The sequence below is a fragment of the Helianthus annuus genome, chromosome 13, assembly GCF_002127325.2.
Source record: "Helianthus annuus cultivar XRQ/B chromosome 13, HanXRQr2.0-SUNRISE, whole genome shotgun sequence".
Lineage (NCBI taxonomy): Eukaryota > Viridiplantae > Streptophyta > Magnoliopsida > Asterales > Asteraceae > Helianthus > Helianthus annuus.
Genome location: NC_035445.2, coordinates 164,926,032 through 164,943,651, shown reverse-complemented (window position 1 = coordinate 164,943,651; position 17,620 = coordinate 164,926,032). Strand labels below are relative to the sequence as shown.

Genomic DNA, 17,620 nt, shown 5'->3' with positions numbered 1-17,620 from the left:
AATGTCAACTCTTTGAATTATACAAATGTGTTTTGATTTGTTTCAACCCAAAAGATGTGTTACATCTTTGCGTGTGATTGGATTGATTTATTAGACAAAGTGAATTGTAACACAAGTTTAATAAAGTTAGAATGTGTGAGAGTACACGTTTGTTTGAGTTCATTACAATTCTAAGTATATAGGAAACCTCATTGATTCTTAGGAATAAAACCCTTAAGCAATGAGGGTTCTAAGGGGGCAACGCCCCCTGGTGGCGGTCTGGGCCGGGGGAGCGTTCCAGGGAGTAGGTTCCTAGGTAATGGCGGAGCTAACCCAAAAATTTAGAAGCATCCAAATTTATTTTTTGAGGGGATCAGGGGTATACTTTGTATAAAACTGATTCTTTTACACTAAAAAAACGGTACAAAGACGGAGTTGAGGGGTAGCCTGTGCTACCTTTCTAATACACTAGCTCCATCCCTGGTCCTAGGGGTTGAGATGAAAAATGAGTCAAATTTTGAAGCATTTTAAATTAAAGTAAGAGTAAATTCCCAAAATCGTCCCTTAAATTTGGGCATTTTTGTATGTTTCATCTAAAATAATATTTTTTTGTGTCTAGACCTTTGACATTTCATTTTTATTGTCATTTCCATCCAAATCACTAACTCGGTAAATATGTGTCGTTAACGCATGGACGATTTTGAAAATTCTCAAACCTCAGGGATGATTTTGGCAATTAACCTATTTATTCTTTTGTTTTTCATTTTTTAAAAATCTTATTATAACTTTTAATAAAAATAATTATAAATATAATATATATACATTGATGTGTCTGTAAGACAAACTGTTATTAAAATCTAAAACCCGTATTTTTATAGTTGTTTGATGTAAATTTCACTTTGAATAAATTAAATGTTCATTTCTTAGTGATTTGCAGGTTCCTAGGTGAAATGACGGGTTTTCAGGTCAGATTGAGAGCTTTTCTAAAGATATGTGAAAACCACGGTTTTCAGGTCATATGGTGTGAAGTGGTTACGAGTCGAGGGCCTTGAGTTGGGCTACACCGCCTTGTTGGATTAAACCCTAGTGGGCTTATTTATGAGATGGCGAGATTACGGGCAGTGCCCGAGTGGAAGCGTATGGGTCATACCTGACCTGCATTGAACATGGACCCTATATAAAGAAAAAGATGTCGAACTAAACCCAAAGTTACGGACTCAGCAGCAAGAAATGCCAAAAAAGAGCTATAACAAGGAGGAAGATTCAAGAGAAGATCAACGGGAAAAGGATTCAAGGAAGAATAACATACATGAGGTAGAGACATTGATCCTTACTGAGTTAGACCCTTCGCATTATCATTTTCTTTTAGATCTTATTATGTATTTAATGAAATCTTGTGATTTAGTTATTTTTATGAGTAGCTAACTGGGATCTATAGCCAGTTAGGATAGGATGAATCTTAATATTACGTGAAACTTGGATGATTTTGTTATGAAAGTGTCTTTTTAGTATGATTTTCTAATAAACTAGTGATTGTGTAATTTATATGATGTGTATTGATCATTGAATGAGTTTGTGTAGATGATATAGATCTTTCTACGATGTTATGCTTGCTAGATCTGTTTTGTCTATCTTTAGGCTATACATCGATCGTTAGTCTAGGGCTGGAAGTGTTCATGGGCTTTGGCCCTAGGTGAGGGTTTTCCCCAGTTCGGAGGCAGTGTATCCTGATGTGGTGAATTTTGCCAGTAGCCCATTTAAAGGATTCGCTGGCCGTTGAAAAAATTTATATACGAAATTCCCCGACAAGATGTTACTCTTTTAATTGAGATAATCAAGGTTCGTGTTATGAAGACATAAAGTTATTATCTAGATGATGAGTGGGTGTTTATTTACGAAATTCCCCGACAAGATGTTAGGGAGCACGGTGTGGTTGCGGGGACTTCATTCGGGGAGTGAATTCACCGATCAATGAATCACACCGGGTGTTTGAATGGGGAGTGGGGAGTGGGAGTGGGGAGTAGGAGTGAGAGTGTTTTTTCGGTGTATACTCACCGAAGGTGAAGAAGAACAAAGGGAGAAGAGAGAGAGAAGAACCAATTAAAACTTTTTATTTTTTAATTTAGTAGGTGTTTGAACCATACCTAGTGTTTAAGTAGAAAATATGGAGTGAAAGGGGGAGTTGACATGGCTTTATATCATTGGGTAGAGAAAACTCAATCACTCTAACTCACCTAAACCATACCGTCCACCCTTACTGTTTCCTCAAGACACACCGCAAACCCACTCAAAAGTGTTCATTACTCTCTTTTTAATTATTATTATTATGTTAAGCTATTTTTTCATAATTATTGGATTATATAATTTATACCAATTTCAATTTACTCAGATAGTTATTATCATCATCATCATGCTCAGTAAATCCTACCAATACCAAAGCTAAGGTAGGGTCTGAGGAGGGTAGATGTAGACAACCTTACCTCTACCCAATAGGAATAGAGAGGTTGCTTCCAATGAGACCCCGACTTGATTGTAGTTTTATATCAAGCCACCTAAGACACATAACACTCAAACAATCAGGACAGAGACTGATTAATGCATGCACCCCCGTGTCTTTCAGTTATCAACGTCACCACGAGTTCTAATGTGACAACCCGTAACTTCTAGGTACAAACCGTTTGTTTCGCCTTTATAAATCGAATCCCATATGTATTTTATTTGATAAATTAATTATGTTTGTCGCCTTAGTCGACCCAACCCCCTTACGCAACCTGAAACCTTTATCGGTCAAAACATTGTGTGGATATTATGCACGACTTTGCTAACTCTTTGTCCGAACATGTTGTTGATGGTTATATATATATATATATATATATATATATATATATATATATATATATAGGTATATATATATATATGTACATAAATAGTTAAATAAATAATTTTACATATATATATATAAAACAATAGATTCACCAAAATGGCAATACGTGGCTTTTATTAAGTTCTAAATCTCACATTTTATACAAGAAAATATCATGACACTAGATTTAAAGTCCATACGAATTTCTAGATACAAATCATTAGTAGATCTGCAAAAAAATAAAACATCGTGCAAGTAAATTATGATATCAGAGTTATTTGTTTGGTGGAACTTTGCGAGACCATTAACCCCAGCCCACCTTAACCCTTATCTCGGCCCACACACACATGGAATCCCCACCGCCCATATTCAAGCCACATGGTTGTACGTATATATATATTTACGTATGTTCACCTTCACGGAGAACACACAAACCCTACGGCAGAACGAGACCCCCTCTCACAGTCGCAATCGTTATCCTCTCATCCCACGACGAAACCGGCTACCATCACCTTCTTCTCCGGCGATTTCAGCCTCCGACGAACACCGGTAAGATCTCTCTCGTCCATAGTTCTAGTTAATAGACTCGCCGCGGTTTCGGTTCGATGATAGCATCGTTTTATGTCTGTTTTTCGTTATGTGCATATATGTGTAGATGATAGGCGATTATTCTTGCACATGTGGTTGTTGATGAAAGACCCATACGATACTACGATGATATATATATATATACTCGTGTATGTAGATGATGTTGCATATTAGATTAGTAGAGATATTAGACCATGATTGTGAAGTTCGTGCCATAGGACCGAGTATATAAGAGTTCCGACTCGACTCCGTTTAAAGCCATAAAACCCGTGACCGAATCTGTGTAACCTGTGATATGTGACGGTGTACGTGTATAAACAAGTTCCGTTTCGACCTCGGTTCCAAAGAAGAACTCGTATACTATCATGAGTGTCGATATATTTTTGTTGATAATCAGGAGTTTTACGAGACATTATCGATGATGATAATCGCGGAATTCGGAACCGATTAGTGTGATGTACTGGTCGAATCATGTATGATAGTTAATATACTTATGTTAGAGAACTCGTTATGATGATGCTGAGTATTTGTTATGTGCATGTACTGTTTGAATAATAATGATATTGTGCCATATGTGTGAGTCCAACAATTATTAAACATGAGTGTCTTCGTGAGTTTCAAACCTGGGTTTTGTTTTATGATGATGATGTTGTCAAAGTATGAGAGTCTGATGATAATCAAATCAAGTAATGTCCCAATGAATTTGATATAAATGCAAAACATGGTCATAAAGTTCATAAAGATAAGATCTGGGTTTTTGCTTTGTGTAATTGAGGATGATGAAAGAGAAAGTTTGTCTTATCTGTGTTGATTTTATTTAATGATGTTTGACCGTGAATTAGGATCTCCAATAATTGCCATGCAATTGATCAGTATGTAATGACTCTAATATATTAAACGAGGTTGGTACTGTTTGCATAACTGATGCAATTGGGTATCTTCTAACAAGATGTTATTGGGCCGATACAGGTTAACTAGGCTGCTGAATTATTAGATGAAAATGTAATGTTGGGCCGGTTGTGATGTTGGGCCGTTTTATGTTTATTAAACACGCATATATATTTGTTTAGGTAATATTTATATAGTTATACAATTTGTTAAACTTGAATGCATGATGTTTAATAATAATGTTGACGAAGGTCACTACTTGTATGTCGTGTGCACTGATTGATGAATAAATGTGGAATGACACGTACCGAGCTTGTATGCATACTGACTGTTATATGTGCAATTATCATAGGACGTGGTTGATTGTTTGGTTAAACGAGTAATTAATCCTACCGAGCACTCTAAGGTGAGTTCATCTTTCTTGAGCATGCGTCCCGGTGGTTGGGACAGTCAGTGGGTATCTCGGGAAGGGATAAGTCTTTTGGGTAGAAACGGGAATGTTGGATAATATACTCTTCCTAGCACCTTTAAAGTCCCTCCGTGTTGTTTGGTTACCTGGAAGGTAACATGGTATTAGTTAGTAGCGCTACTTAGGTTTGGCAACCTCACCCCGTTCCTGGGAGGACGGGTGTTGAACTAATGACCTAGTCATGACCAATGCTTTGATAGGAGCATTGGAGAAAGGGCAAAATAATCAGAAGCCGTCTTGTATTGGGGTATTATCAACATTGTATTCAACATTACTTTCGGAATCAAATTCAATGGATTAAATAAACACTTGGTAACCAACGTTTTCGTAAAACTATGAACTCACCAGCGTTGTCTGATACACTTGTTGCATGCTCGCAGGTTGTTAGATGTCTTGGATCTGGGAACTTGCTGTCTGAAGTAGCTGGAGTGGGTATGGGTCGACTGGATGGATTCATCTGTTTGAATTATTAATACTATATATATTGGTTTCGAAACAATTTAACTTTGGTTTATTAATTGCTTCCGCTGAACACGTTGGTTTCCATTTAAACTTATTGATGGCTCTTTTTATTAATAATTGATGATTTTATTTAACAACTTGTGATTGGTTCAATATGATTGGTGGCTCGTTATTGGTTTGTCACACGCCTACTAGGGTTTCCATTGGAGGTATTTTGGGGGTGTGACATCTAATCACTAAACCGTTAAAAAAGACTAGTTCTATAAACACTAGTTCTAATCATTACGCCGTTAAAAAAAAAACTAGTCCCTAAAAGCTCATTAATTAAACATATAATCATATCGTAGGTTTAATTAATAGCAAATGGTTATCGTATGAAAACTACTCATTGTCACAACTCAATCATCCTGAGCGGTTCGGTCACTATTATCTCTCCATAATCAAACATAGATCGTTCAATTATGAGCTATAATAAGCTAATGTATCATATCTATATATATTAATAAAGCAGATGATTTGGGCTATTTGTCCTTGAATGGTGAAGCCATTTTGATGACGTGGCAACCATTTGTTTAGTGAACCTTTATTTTGAGTGGGAAAATATCTACTTCATCAAACACCAACCATTACACGCGGGATCCGATGATCTTTGGGTCGGATTCATTCTTTACCAAACAAACCGACTTACAATATGGATCCTATATAAACTTCTTCTCAATCATTGAACCCTAATTTTTCTTTCTTCTCTTTGTGTGCGACCGTTGGTTCTGTGTTCTAAATCCAAATCCGCTTTACATCTTTGGTGTCGAATCTGTTAAAACTTCATCGGTAAATCTACTTGATTAATGTTAATACTCTTTATTTATGTTATAACATCACATATCCAGTTTTTTTATCTTTAAATCTAAACCGGCAGATGTTAATGATTTATTTTTTGTATTTTTTTTTGTAGATTGTTCTACACAATCATCAGGTATGTAATGAAATTTGATACTTGCTTATTGTTTTATGTGTATTCGGATTTATTTGATTTATTTTATTTTTTTTTTGTTATTTTTATGTTCCTTCTTGATGCTTAGAAACCCTAAATCGGATTATCAAAATACTGAAGACGATAATAGTTAAAAATGAGCAATATTTGAACAATCGAAGTTAAATGTATTCTTTATATGTTTATTGGTTATATCAATTTTGTATTTTGCAAAACCCATTTGCCAGACAATAATGTTTATTGTTGTTACTTTTTTATACATAATTGCAGATAATTATATAGCCGGTGATCCTTTTAGATGATGAATCTGTCAACAATAGTAGGTAAATTTACTGTTTATTGTCTTTTAGATCTTATGTTTCTTTTTGGTCATAACCCTTTCGGCAGATCTTACTTTTTAATGTTGATGATAATTCTTTTTGTAAAAAATACAGATTTTTTTGATTATTTTTCTTTAATTTTTGGAACTTTTTTGCTGTTGTATATTTTTTTGCGTTAATAGTAATCCAATGTTTTTGATAAACGTTAATATATTAATTTCAGGTATCGACCCCTTGCATAACACTCCTTCATTTCTAAAGTTAATAGATGAAGATTTCCCGATTTTTTTGGTACGTTTGTTGTTATCTACTGTTTTATAATTATATATATATTATGTAAACTGATAATTTATTCGCTTTTTTTAACTCATAGGAAATACCTAATGACTTTGCATCAATGGTTTGGGGAGACCACCCACCTTACAAAGATTCAGTTAGGATTGTTGATGGTGACAATATATGGTTTGTAAGAGTAAAAAAAACTGATGTTGGCCCAGTTCTTGCTGATGGATTCACCAAATTGGTTAGGGGTACTTCTGTTAGAAAAGATGACTATCTTATGTTTCAGACTTATGGACCAACCTCATTTTTTTTAATGGTCTTTAAATCATGTGTTCATAAAAACATGTTCATATCCAAGATCAACCCTCACGAAGATGTTATTGTAAGTAGTATCTTATAATATTTGTATGTTTAATAATTTGTTATGTCTGTATACTGGTATTTAATGTAATTTTTAATGCTAATTATCACATCATATGCAGGTAATGGCAGATGAGTATTGGAAGCAATTTTATGGAAAGACGTTCAAAGGTGGTCAATCAACTCTGTATTTAGGAGATAGGTTTTGGAACGTTAACATGGACGGCTTAAGTGACAGATGTGTTTTTAGTCATGGATGTTCGGAGATGATAAACGAACTTGCCTTAGACAGGAGATCTACCTTTGTTTTCTCAATGCATGGAAATAAAGTCTTCGAGCTTTCAGTATTTAATCATCAAACCGGTACTCAAATTCAGAACAACAGGGTTGAGTTAGTAGTTTTGGACGACCCAATCTATCTTGACGATTGTCATGAATTTGCTTTCGAGGTTAGAATTATAAAAGTACAGTATTGTTTACTTATCGAGCATATCTTAGAATTACATAATTCATTTAACACATTGTTATTTGTTAATTTTATATTTAGGTCGCACATAAAGAGGAGTGTATTGATGCTCGAACTGTCATTGAAGAAGATGTTGTTGTGGAAAGTGAACATGTAAAAGCTCATTTGGCAAGTTTTGAAGATATGTTCAATGTAATTCTGTATATTATAAAGAAATTAATTAACTGATTTTATAAATATTTTTATGGTGTATTTTCACACTTATTTTCTTCATTCTTAATTATATAGGATCAAGATGATGCCAAGTTTGATACCTTTTTCTCATCTCTACTTGAAATGGAAGACCTTAAGAAGAAGGTACTTTTGGTTACATGTTTCATTTATTTTTTAAATAATCATTGTTACTATTTTGTGAAACAAAAAATTATTTTGATATGTAGTTCAAAGAGAATTGGGATTCAAAAACTGAAAGCAAAGGCAAATCAAGTGTTGTTTGTGATGTAGATTCAAATATGAAGGTTGGTGTTAATTTAAGAAATTGATTTTTTTTTAAATTTTTATAATTATTTTCCCTTTATTTATTCGTTTACGAATGTTAATGTTGTATCTTTTGTAGGATGACCCGAAGGCGAAAAGTGTTGTTAATGTTAATGAAGATATATCTTTAAAGGTTGTATTTGTCTTACTTAAACTATTGTTTGTTAATTTGACTGAATGTGTTTATATTACTTTTGAAATTTATGTTTTTCTTTTTTCAGGACAAAAACATGAGTGACATGGATCTCGACAGCTTTTTGATACCGAAAGATCTTATGGTGAATGAACCGGTTCTGTGCTCCACAGTTGTTTCTGATGTGAGTTCTTATGAAAGTCTTATTTATTTCAATTAGTTTGTCACTTATGTATTTATTTACCTTAAAGGAAGGTACTTTTGGTTACATTTTTTCATTTATTTTTTAATTAATAATTGTTACTATTTTGTTAAACAAAAAATTATTTTGATATGTAGTTCAAAGAGAATTCGGTTTCAAAAACTGAAGGCAAGGGCAAATCAAGTGTTGATTGTGATGTAGATTCAACTATGAAGGTTTGTGTTAATTTAACAAATTGAAAATTTTTTAAAATTTTTATAATTATTTTCCCTTTAGTTATTGTTTTACGAATGTTAATGTTGTATTTTTTGTAGGATGACCCGAAGGCGAAAACTGTTGTTAATGTTAATGAAGACATATCTTTAAAGGTTGTATTTGTCCTACTTAAACTATTATTTTTTAATTTTACTGAATGTGTTTATATTACTTTTGAAATTTATGTTTTGCTTTTTTCAGGACGAAAGCATGAGTGACATGGATCTCGACAGCTTTTTGATACCGAAAGATGTTATGGTGAATGAACCGGTTCTGTGCTCCACAGTTGTTTCTGATGTGAGTTCTTATGAAAGTCTTATTTATTTCAATTAGTTTGTCACTTATGTATTTATTTACCTTTATAGCCCATTATGAACAATACAGTTGATGTTCGTCAATCTGTTTTGCCGCGAAAGTTGAAGGTATAGTATCATATATGCATTTTTTACTTTTAAAATGTTATCTTACAATACAAACTAATTTTATTTTATTTGGACTGATTAGGCCCATAAGAAATGTAACTCAGTTATCATTCAGTCACATGAGTCTGTAATTGCTCATCGTACCCGTTCAAAGATTGGAAACAAAAAAGAAGCTGTTGTTGATAAGCTGACGGCCGTTGAACCCGTACCTGTTTGCCATAAACGTTCTAATTTGAAAACGAGGAAAACAGATTCATTCATTGAATTCACGAAGGTAGCAGAAGATCGATTGGTATGTGCTTGAATGTTATTAAATTTTGTGTTATTTCGTATGTTGCTAATAATTATATGTTACATATTAATTTGAAATTTTTCTTTTTTATTATGTATTCAGCGTTTACCGTGTCCTGTTTCGGATGATTTGTGTCTTTCTGTTGACAACCTGCCTGAAGTTTCGGTAAAAAACCTTAGATGTGAGGTAACAAACATCAAGACGTTAGCGGAAAGGAATGGTGATGTTTACAGGTATGGTTTATCCAAGTGGACGAGATTCTTGAAATCAAATCAAATACCCATTGGCGCTACTCTTTTCTTTAAATATGTGAAGTCTTCTCAGCTTTTGATGTTGACCAAAGTTGTTCACAAACCTTCAAAGAAAAGAGGCCGTGCGTGACTGTTTGCAAGTGTGGTCGTTAGTTTGGACTTTAGATGTTTTGGCAACATGTTGGTTATTACTTAATAGTAGCTTTGTAATGTTGTGGAACTCAGATGTTAGATATGTTCTACTTTGGACAGTTAGTACATAAAACAAGTCTATATTGTAAGAAATTAGCAGCCCGTTTTGAATTGTTATGATGGTTGTTGTTTATAAAGTTTATATGGTTTGCTTAAGCAATATGACATACTTATTTGACTGTTTTTTAGTTTCGTTCTAAATAATGTTTAGTAATCTACATTACTTAATTTAGTAATCTACTCATAAGATGTAGATTAAAAAAATTATTGCAAATATGTGTATACTTTAACCGGTAATATTTATACCTTTATATGATTGTTTTATTCAAATATTTCGGAAATTTGTTATTCATTTAAGGAAATCATTTAAAGTAATTAAACAAATTTATTATATTTTTGATTATGTCTATATTTAAAGTAATCATTTCCATTTTATGTAATTTACATTCATTACTATTATAGAATTCCAAAAATAGATTATCTCTATAAAACCAAAAAAAAAATAGTCATTTCTTCATTTCATCTTCAACGTTCTTTCAAGAGTCATTCAGATTAATCTCAACATCTATTTCTTTTTTCATCACACTTTTATACATCCAGTAAGTTTGTGAATGTTCAACTATTATGCATATGTATCCTAATTTGTTGATATATCATTTACACCTATTTTGATGTTTGCTACATATTATATATTTTTGCTATTATTAAATATTTTTAAATAAAAAACTTTGACATGTTAAATTCCAGCAGTAAGTTATAATGTTTCATTTTACATTTATTTTGCTGTATAGAAAATGGATAATAGGTTTAAACATCAATATTCATCTTCTTCCGAACCTTCCATGAATGCCGTTATGAACGATTGTAAGTGTTGTTGTTTTTTTTTTAACTAAAACATAGTACATTTAAAATTAATTCAATATATTAATTAATTTATGATGTTTCCAATATCTTTCAGATTATACACGTTGGTTAGCTTACGTTATGAAAGGTAATTTAGTATTTTATTTAATTCGAACTTTACTATTACATTCTTAAACTTAATCTCTATTTTTGTTTTTATTACTTCTTTCTTCTCCTCTTTAATTATGTTTTAATTGTAGCTCACGACGCCAGACATAGAAGAAAATTAAGAAAACAATATCTTGATAATAAGAGATCAAGATGTACTACACAAGTTCATCCTTATTTTCTCAAAGGTTACTTATTTTTTATTATTACTGTTTATTTTTTCTAAATTTCTTAATGGTTTTCTAACTATTATTATAGGCATTACTAATCTGATTATGTAATTTCATATTTTATTGCTTTAACCATTATGCTCACTGCAGTTGCCGAGACAAAAAGAAGGCGTAGGTTAAGAAAACAATATCTTGATAGTAAGAGATCAAAGTTTAATCCCAGTTTTATTCCATCGAAATTGGATTCATCATCTTCATCAGGAACACGGATTAATTTAAAGAACAAAGAAAACATAACACCTAATTCTTCAAACAGAATATTGCCTACAGATGGTTCGCCAGTTATTCCTTTAAGTTACTATTCTTTTAGTTAATACCATGTTATTAGTACATCAATATTGTTTTGCATCTTACGAAACTGTTTTTATTATTAGTTTACTAACACTAATGTGTTTATTTTTTTTAGGAAATCGTTTAAATACTTCCCTAAACGGCCAAACTTCCAGTTTAACACCTAATACTATTAAGAAGAACGGAAAAGATGTGTTACACCCTTCTACAACACCCAATCGTACACCGTTGTCAAATATATCTAACATACTACCAGGTTTGTAAAAAAAATATGGCTTTAAATTATATATGTTTTTCTATTATCTTTATAACTATTATATATCATAATATTAATTTTTTTATGTTTATTTGTAATATGAAATTTGTTATATTATTTTTTTTAGGAACCAGTAGCATTTGTTCAAGAATGGTTAATTCTACATCTGGGTCGTATTTAACTTTGAATGGAAAGACCAATGTAGTATTGCAAAATTCTTCTAAGTTTGTTCGAAGTTCGAACACCGCAAACAAAGAAAACGTAACACCATCTTCGTGTATTACAAATATACATTCCGAAAATCGTAATCCGTCACAGTTTACTAATGCTATGTCTTCTTTGAACCGTATTTCTCCCGGTATGTTTATAAATTATACATTTTTCAGAAAATAATTTATTGTCTACATAAAATATACCTTTTTTTTAATAATGTTTTATTTGTTACAACAGACACTGTTGCAACGTCATCTACTTTACCACTGACAGAATGTTATTCTATTACTCCGCGGATTGTGAGTAAACGAACTGCTACAGCTATGAAGGCGGATTTGTCTTCTGTTAAAAGGATGTCTTCTGGAAGGCGTAAGTTGACGCATACACCAATCGAAATAGAACCCATACGAATGGCTGATCTTGATTCTGATGATGAAAATGTTGTTCAACAAGATATTAAAGACCTCCGGAAAGGCACCTCTAAAGGTAAGCAATATTAAATCTTAATATTGTATTTTTACATTCTTAAACGTTAAATTTGGAATTTAACTGTGCAGATTACCTTGACCATGGAGACCAATCTGTTTGTTGTGGGTTATGCTATGCAAGGTTGTGGCAAACTGAAGCTGGAAAGGGTCGTATTACACTTCAACAGCGGACATATTCCTTATGTTGTGCTTATGGCAAAGTTGACTTACCTGATTATAAAGAATCTGACCCATATTACCAGATGCTTTTTCGATCTTTAGATTCAGATAGCAAGTTTTTCTTAAAGAATATTCGACGTTACAATTCAATGTTTTCCTTTACTTCTATGGGAGGAAAAGTGGATACTAAGATAAACAAAGGTAATGCTCCTTTTGTTTATAGAATTAGCGGTCAGAATGCGCATAGTATGGGTAGCCTTCTTCCTAAACCCGGTGACCAACCAAAGTTTTCTCAACTTTATATTTACGATACCGAAAATGAGCTGTCCAATAGGAAGACCTTATTTGGGTATGTTACTTTTGATCACCATCTTTCTTTTTAATCCCATTTTTTTCTATATTTAAATATTTTCAATGTATTTTATACATATTATTAATTATCTTTGATTTTTATCCCAGTGACTCAACGACTCAGACATCTTCCAGATCAAAAGAGCTTGACGATAAATTGATAAAGTATCTAACTGACATGTTAGATTCAAAAAATATGTTGGTAAAAACATATCGCATGGTTAGAAACCATCTTCATGAGAAACCCAATGTTTCTCTTAGGCTTCGGTTGATTTATCAAAGAGATAAAGATGGCAGGACTTACAATTTACCTACATCATCCGAAATTGCTGCTTTAATTGTTGGCGATGAAAATCAAAGTGTGGAACAACGTGATATTATTTTCGAAGAGCAGTCAGGAGTTCTTAAACGTATTAGCGAGTTACATCCTTCATACCTTGCTTTACAATATCCAATTCTTTTTCCTTATGGTGATGATGGATATAGGATTAACATTCCTCATAGAGATTTTGGTCCGAACACAAAGAAGACACGTCCAAATTGCACAATGAGAGAGTTCTTTGCTTATAGGATGCAGGATAGGGACAACAAATTCTCTCTAATCCTTAATGCGAGGAGGTTGTATCAGCAGTTTATAGTCGATGCATACACAATGATTGAAAGCGAGCGGCTAAACTACATAAGATTTCAGCAAACCAAATTACGATGCGAATCCTTTAACAGCCTAAGAATTGTTCAGCAAGGTGGCCAGACTGATCTGTCTCATACTGGAAAACCTGTGATATTACTGTCTTCCTTTACTGGTGGAGCTCGATATATGATGCAAAATTACCTTGATGCTATGGCTTTATGTAGGAAGTATGGGTATCCTGATTTTTTCATAACTATCACCTGTAATCCGAAATGGCCAGAGATGGTAAGGTTTATTGGTGACACATCAGTTAAGGCTGAAGACAGACCCGACATTCTTTGTAGATTGTTTAAGATGAAGCTTGATTCATTGATAAAAGACCTTAAGGGAAAAAAATTTCTTGGCGATATTAATGCTGGTACGTGGAATTTAATATTTTTTTTCATCTATGTTATTTGTATTTGTTAACATTTTATTTATTTTTGACAGTTGTTTACACCGTAGAATTTCAAAAGCGTGGTCTGCCACATGCTCATCTATGTGTTTTTATGAAAGCTGATCATAAGGTTCCAACTGTTGAACATATTGATCCTTTTATCTCAGCTGAGATTCCTGATAAAACTGAAGACCCTGAATTATATTCTTTGGTCTGTGATTTCATGATTCATGGTCCATGTGGACATGCTAACTTGAAATGTCCATGCATGGTAGGAAACCGTTGTTCTAAGAATTTTCCAAAGAAGTTTTTGGAGGCTACATCTGTTGATTCAGATGGATTTCCGCTTTATAGGCGAAGGGACGATGGTCACACGGTTGTTAAGAAGGGTGTGACATTGGACAACAGGAGCGTCGTTCCATACAACAAAAGGCTTCTTAGAAGATATCAGGCGCACATCAATGTGGAGTGGTGCAATCAGGCAGGTTCAATTAAGTATTTATTTAAATACATTAATAAAGGACCAGATAGGGCCACTGTTGTTGTTATAGATTCAGACATAGGGATTGATGAGGAGATACCGAAAGATGAAATAAAAGAATATTACGAGGCAAGATATGTTTCTGCATGTGAAGCAAGTTGGAGAATATTTGCATGTGAAGTTCACTATCAGTATCCATCTGTTATGAGGTTACCATTTCATCTTCCAGGCCAGCAGAATGTAGTTTTCAGTGGTGAAGATGATATTGAAAATGTTCTAAACAAACCTCAGGTAAATTCATCTATTTTTTGGAGTGGATGAACATGAACAAAAAACCTGAAACAACGAAACTTACGTATGTTGAGTTTCCATCAAAGTATGTTTGGAAGTTAAAGGATCGTTGCTGGCAGCCGCGAAAAAATTATGTTGTTGTTGGAAGACTTTATTCAGTTTCTCCTTCCCTTGGTGAAGCTTATTACCTTAGAATTCTTCTAACCAAAGTCAAGGGTCCACGATCTTTTGAAGAAATTAGAACCTATGATGGTGTTGTTTATCCTACTTTTAGGGATGCATGTTATGCTCGTGGACTATTAGACGATGACAACGAATACATTGAGTGTATTAAAGAGGCCAGTTTTACAGGAAATGGTCATTATCTTCGTTCATTGTTCGGTACACTCCTTTTGTCTAATACTCTATCAAGACCAGAAATTGTTTGGGAAAATACGTGGGAGTTTTTGTCGGAGGACATTTTACACAATATGCGGAAGGATTCTGGTTTAAGTGGTACAACATTTTTATAAGTTTCTACTAATTTTTTTAACACCTAAATTTTTTTTTTTAAATATTTTTCCATAGTTGTATAAAGTATGTTATTAAATATATTAATTTAAGTTTTTGTTGTAGGTTTTGCTGTCTCTGACGAGCGTTTAAAGAATATTACGTTGTCTAAGATTCAAAACTATCTTATCCGTAATGGATCCAGCTTGCATAGATTCTCACCGATGCCTGTTCCAGATGAAGATTCTACATTATATGAGGGTAATCGTCTAATAAATGAGGAGCTTTCTTGGGATAAGGACGAAGTTAGCGCTGAATTTAATAAGCTTCATAATTCTTTAAATGATGACCAAAGAGCAGTGTATAACGAGATTATGAGTGCTGTTGGACGTGGGAAAGGTGGTGTTTTTTTTTTTGTGTACGGATACGGTGGTACTGGTAAGACATTTCTTTGGAAAACTTTAGCTGCTTCCATAAGATGCAATGGGCATATTGTTGTTAATGTTGCTTCAAGCGGGATTGCATCGCTGTTGTTGTCACGAGGCCGTACCGCCCATTCAAAATTTCATATTCCGATTAATCTTACTGAAGATTCCGTTTGTCATATCAAACCTAATTCTGAAATCGCTAATCTTATAGACGAAGCGAAGTTGATTATTTGGGACGAAGCACCGATGGTACACAAACATGCTTTTGAAGCTCTTGATCGTACATTGAAAGATGTTTTGAGTGTCTCCGATTCACGTAATTCTGAACTTCCCTTTGGTGGAAAGACTATTGTTTTCGGTGGTGACTTTAGGCAAATCTTACCGGTTGTACAAAACGGCACAAGGCAGGACATTGTACACGCCTCTTTATGTTCATCTTACATTTGGTCCACTTGCAAGGTTTTAAAATTGACCCGTAACATGCGTTTATCTGTTGGAAGCAGTAGTTCAAACATTGATGAGATAAACGATTTTGCCAAATGGCTTCTTGAAATTGGTGAAGGCAATATTGGTGATGGTAACGACGGCGAGTCCACTATAGAAATACCAAAGGATCTTTTAATCACCGATTCAACTGATCCAATTCAAAGCTTGATTGACTTTGTGTATCCATCAGTTCTTAACCGTTTTAAAGATCGTGACTACTTTTCTGAAAGAGCCATACTTGCTCCTAAAAATGAGGTTGTACATGGTATCAATGATCGTTTGCTTGCATTATTTCCCGGTGAAGAAGTAGAGTATCTTAGCTCAGATACTCTATGCCCAACTGAGGAAATTAATGATCCATTACACCAAGATCTGTATAATCCTGATGTGTTAAATAGTTTGATAGTTTCTGGCTTACCCAATCATAGATTGGTGTTAAAGTTGGGTGTCCCAGTCATGCTTTTGAGGAACATAGATCAGCAGAATGGGTTATGCAATGGTACACGTCTTCAGATCACGCGTCTTGGAAAACGTGTTATCGAGGCTGAGATACTATCCGGAGGTAATGTTGGTTCAAGAACTTACATTCCCAGAATTAGCATGATACCTTCAGACAAGAAAATACCTTTCAAATTTCAACGAAGGCAGTTTCCCATAACCGTCTGTTTTGCCATGACTATTAACAAAAGTCAAGGGCAGTCTCTTTCCAGAGTTGGCCTGTACCTAAGAGACCCCGTTTTCTCACATGGTCAGCTTTATGTTGCGTTGTCGAGAGTAAAGACAAGAGATGGCGTCAAGCTTTTGATATCTGACAAAGATGGAAGTCCAACGAATAAAACAAAAAATGTTGTTTACAAAGAAATATTTGGAAAGTTATAGTTGAGTTTTGAAAGTATACTTTCAAGTTGTAAATTTTGTAATTTATTTAGACTTACTATGTATGTGTAACTATTGGATTTTATTAAGGGGTCAATGTATGTTTAACTATTGGATTTTATTAAGGGGTCAATGTGTAAATGTTTAATATTTCGTTTTATTTGATTAAACCAAAATAATATCCCATGTGATTTAAACCCTAAAAAATATTTTGAGCGGCAATTACAGGCAAGGAGATGCATTCGGCGACCTTTGTTTTCTTCCCTGTTTTCTTTTTCATTGTCATAAGGAAACTTGAAGTTTCCATCTTTCTCTCAAAGGTTATCAAATCTGTCTACCATATATCCGATTTTTCATATCTGTTTACAATCATCACCCAAAATATGAACCCTAGATGTTTAAACCCTACATGTATAAATCCATACCTGTTCTTCAACTTTTTTCACATCGATTCGGTCGTTAATCGATTTATCAATCAATATCTTTTTGTTCACGACGAGTTGGCAGTCAATCGAATTGTGAAGGTTTATTTTAAGGTACGATTCTTGAAT

The 17,620-nt window shown here is 33.6% G+C and overlaps 1 protein-coding gene and 2 long non-coding RNA genes across 3 annotated transcripts; all 3 read left to right on the top strand.

Moving 5' to 3' along the window:
* Positions 1–6,013: 6,013 nt before the first annotated feature.
* On the top strand, positions 6,014–7,085 carry LOC110902272. Its single transcript, XR_004876524.1, has 5 exons — positions 6,014–6,077; positions 6,202–6,222; positions 6,511–6,563; positions 6,784–6,851; positions 6,934–7,085. It is a non-coding gene; the product is annotated as an uncharacterized LOC110902272 (long non-coding RNA).
* Positions 7,086–8,482: 1,397 nt separating this feature from the next.
* On the top strand, positions 8,483–9,029 carry LOC118485527. The gene is made up of 3 exons (XR_004876523.1): positions 8,483–8,522; positions 8,678–8,755; positions 8,855–9,029. It is a non-coding gene; the product is annotated as an uncharacterized LOC118485527 (long non-coding RNA).
* A 2,241-nt stretch (positions 9,030–11,270) lies between these two features.
* LOC110902273 lies at positions 11,271–17,072 on the top strand. The gene is made up of 9 exons (XM_022148974.2): positions 11,271–11,466; positions 11,600–11,740; positions 11,868–12,098; positions 12,191–12,439; positions 12,511–12,949; positions 13,060–14,000; positions 14,072–14,790; positions 14,910–15,285; positions 15,406–17,072. The coding sequence occupies exons 1-9, from the start codon at positions 11,271–11,273 to the stop codon at positions 17,070–17,072; spliced, it is 4,959 nt and encodes a 1,652-aa protein (XP_022004666.2).
* The last annotated feature ends 548 nt before the right edge of the window (positions 17,073–17,620 follow it).

Bases quoted from the DNA above. Each gene is read 5' to 3' on its own strand.
- LOC110902273 (XM_022148974.2), top strand. From the start codon at position 11,271: ATGCTCACTGCAGTTGCCGAGACAAAAAGAAGGCGTAGGTTAAGAAAA. The intron at 11,741-11,867 runs GTTTGTAAAAAA...TATTTTTTTTAG, and splicing joins TATATCTAACATACTACCAG to GAACCAGTAGCATTTGTTCA. The intron at 14,791-14,909 runs GTAAATTCATCT...CGTTGCTGGCAG, and splicing joins ATGTTCTAAACAAACCTCAG to CCGCGAAAAAATTATGTTGT.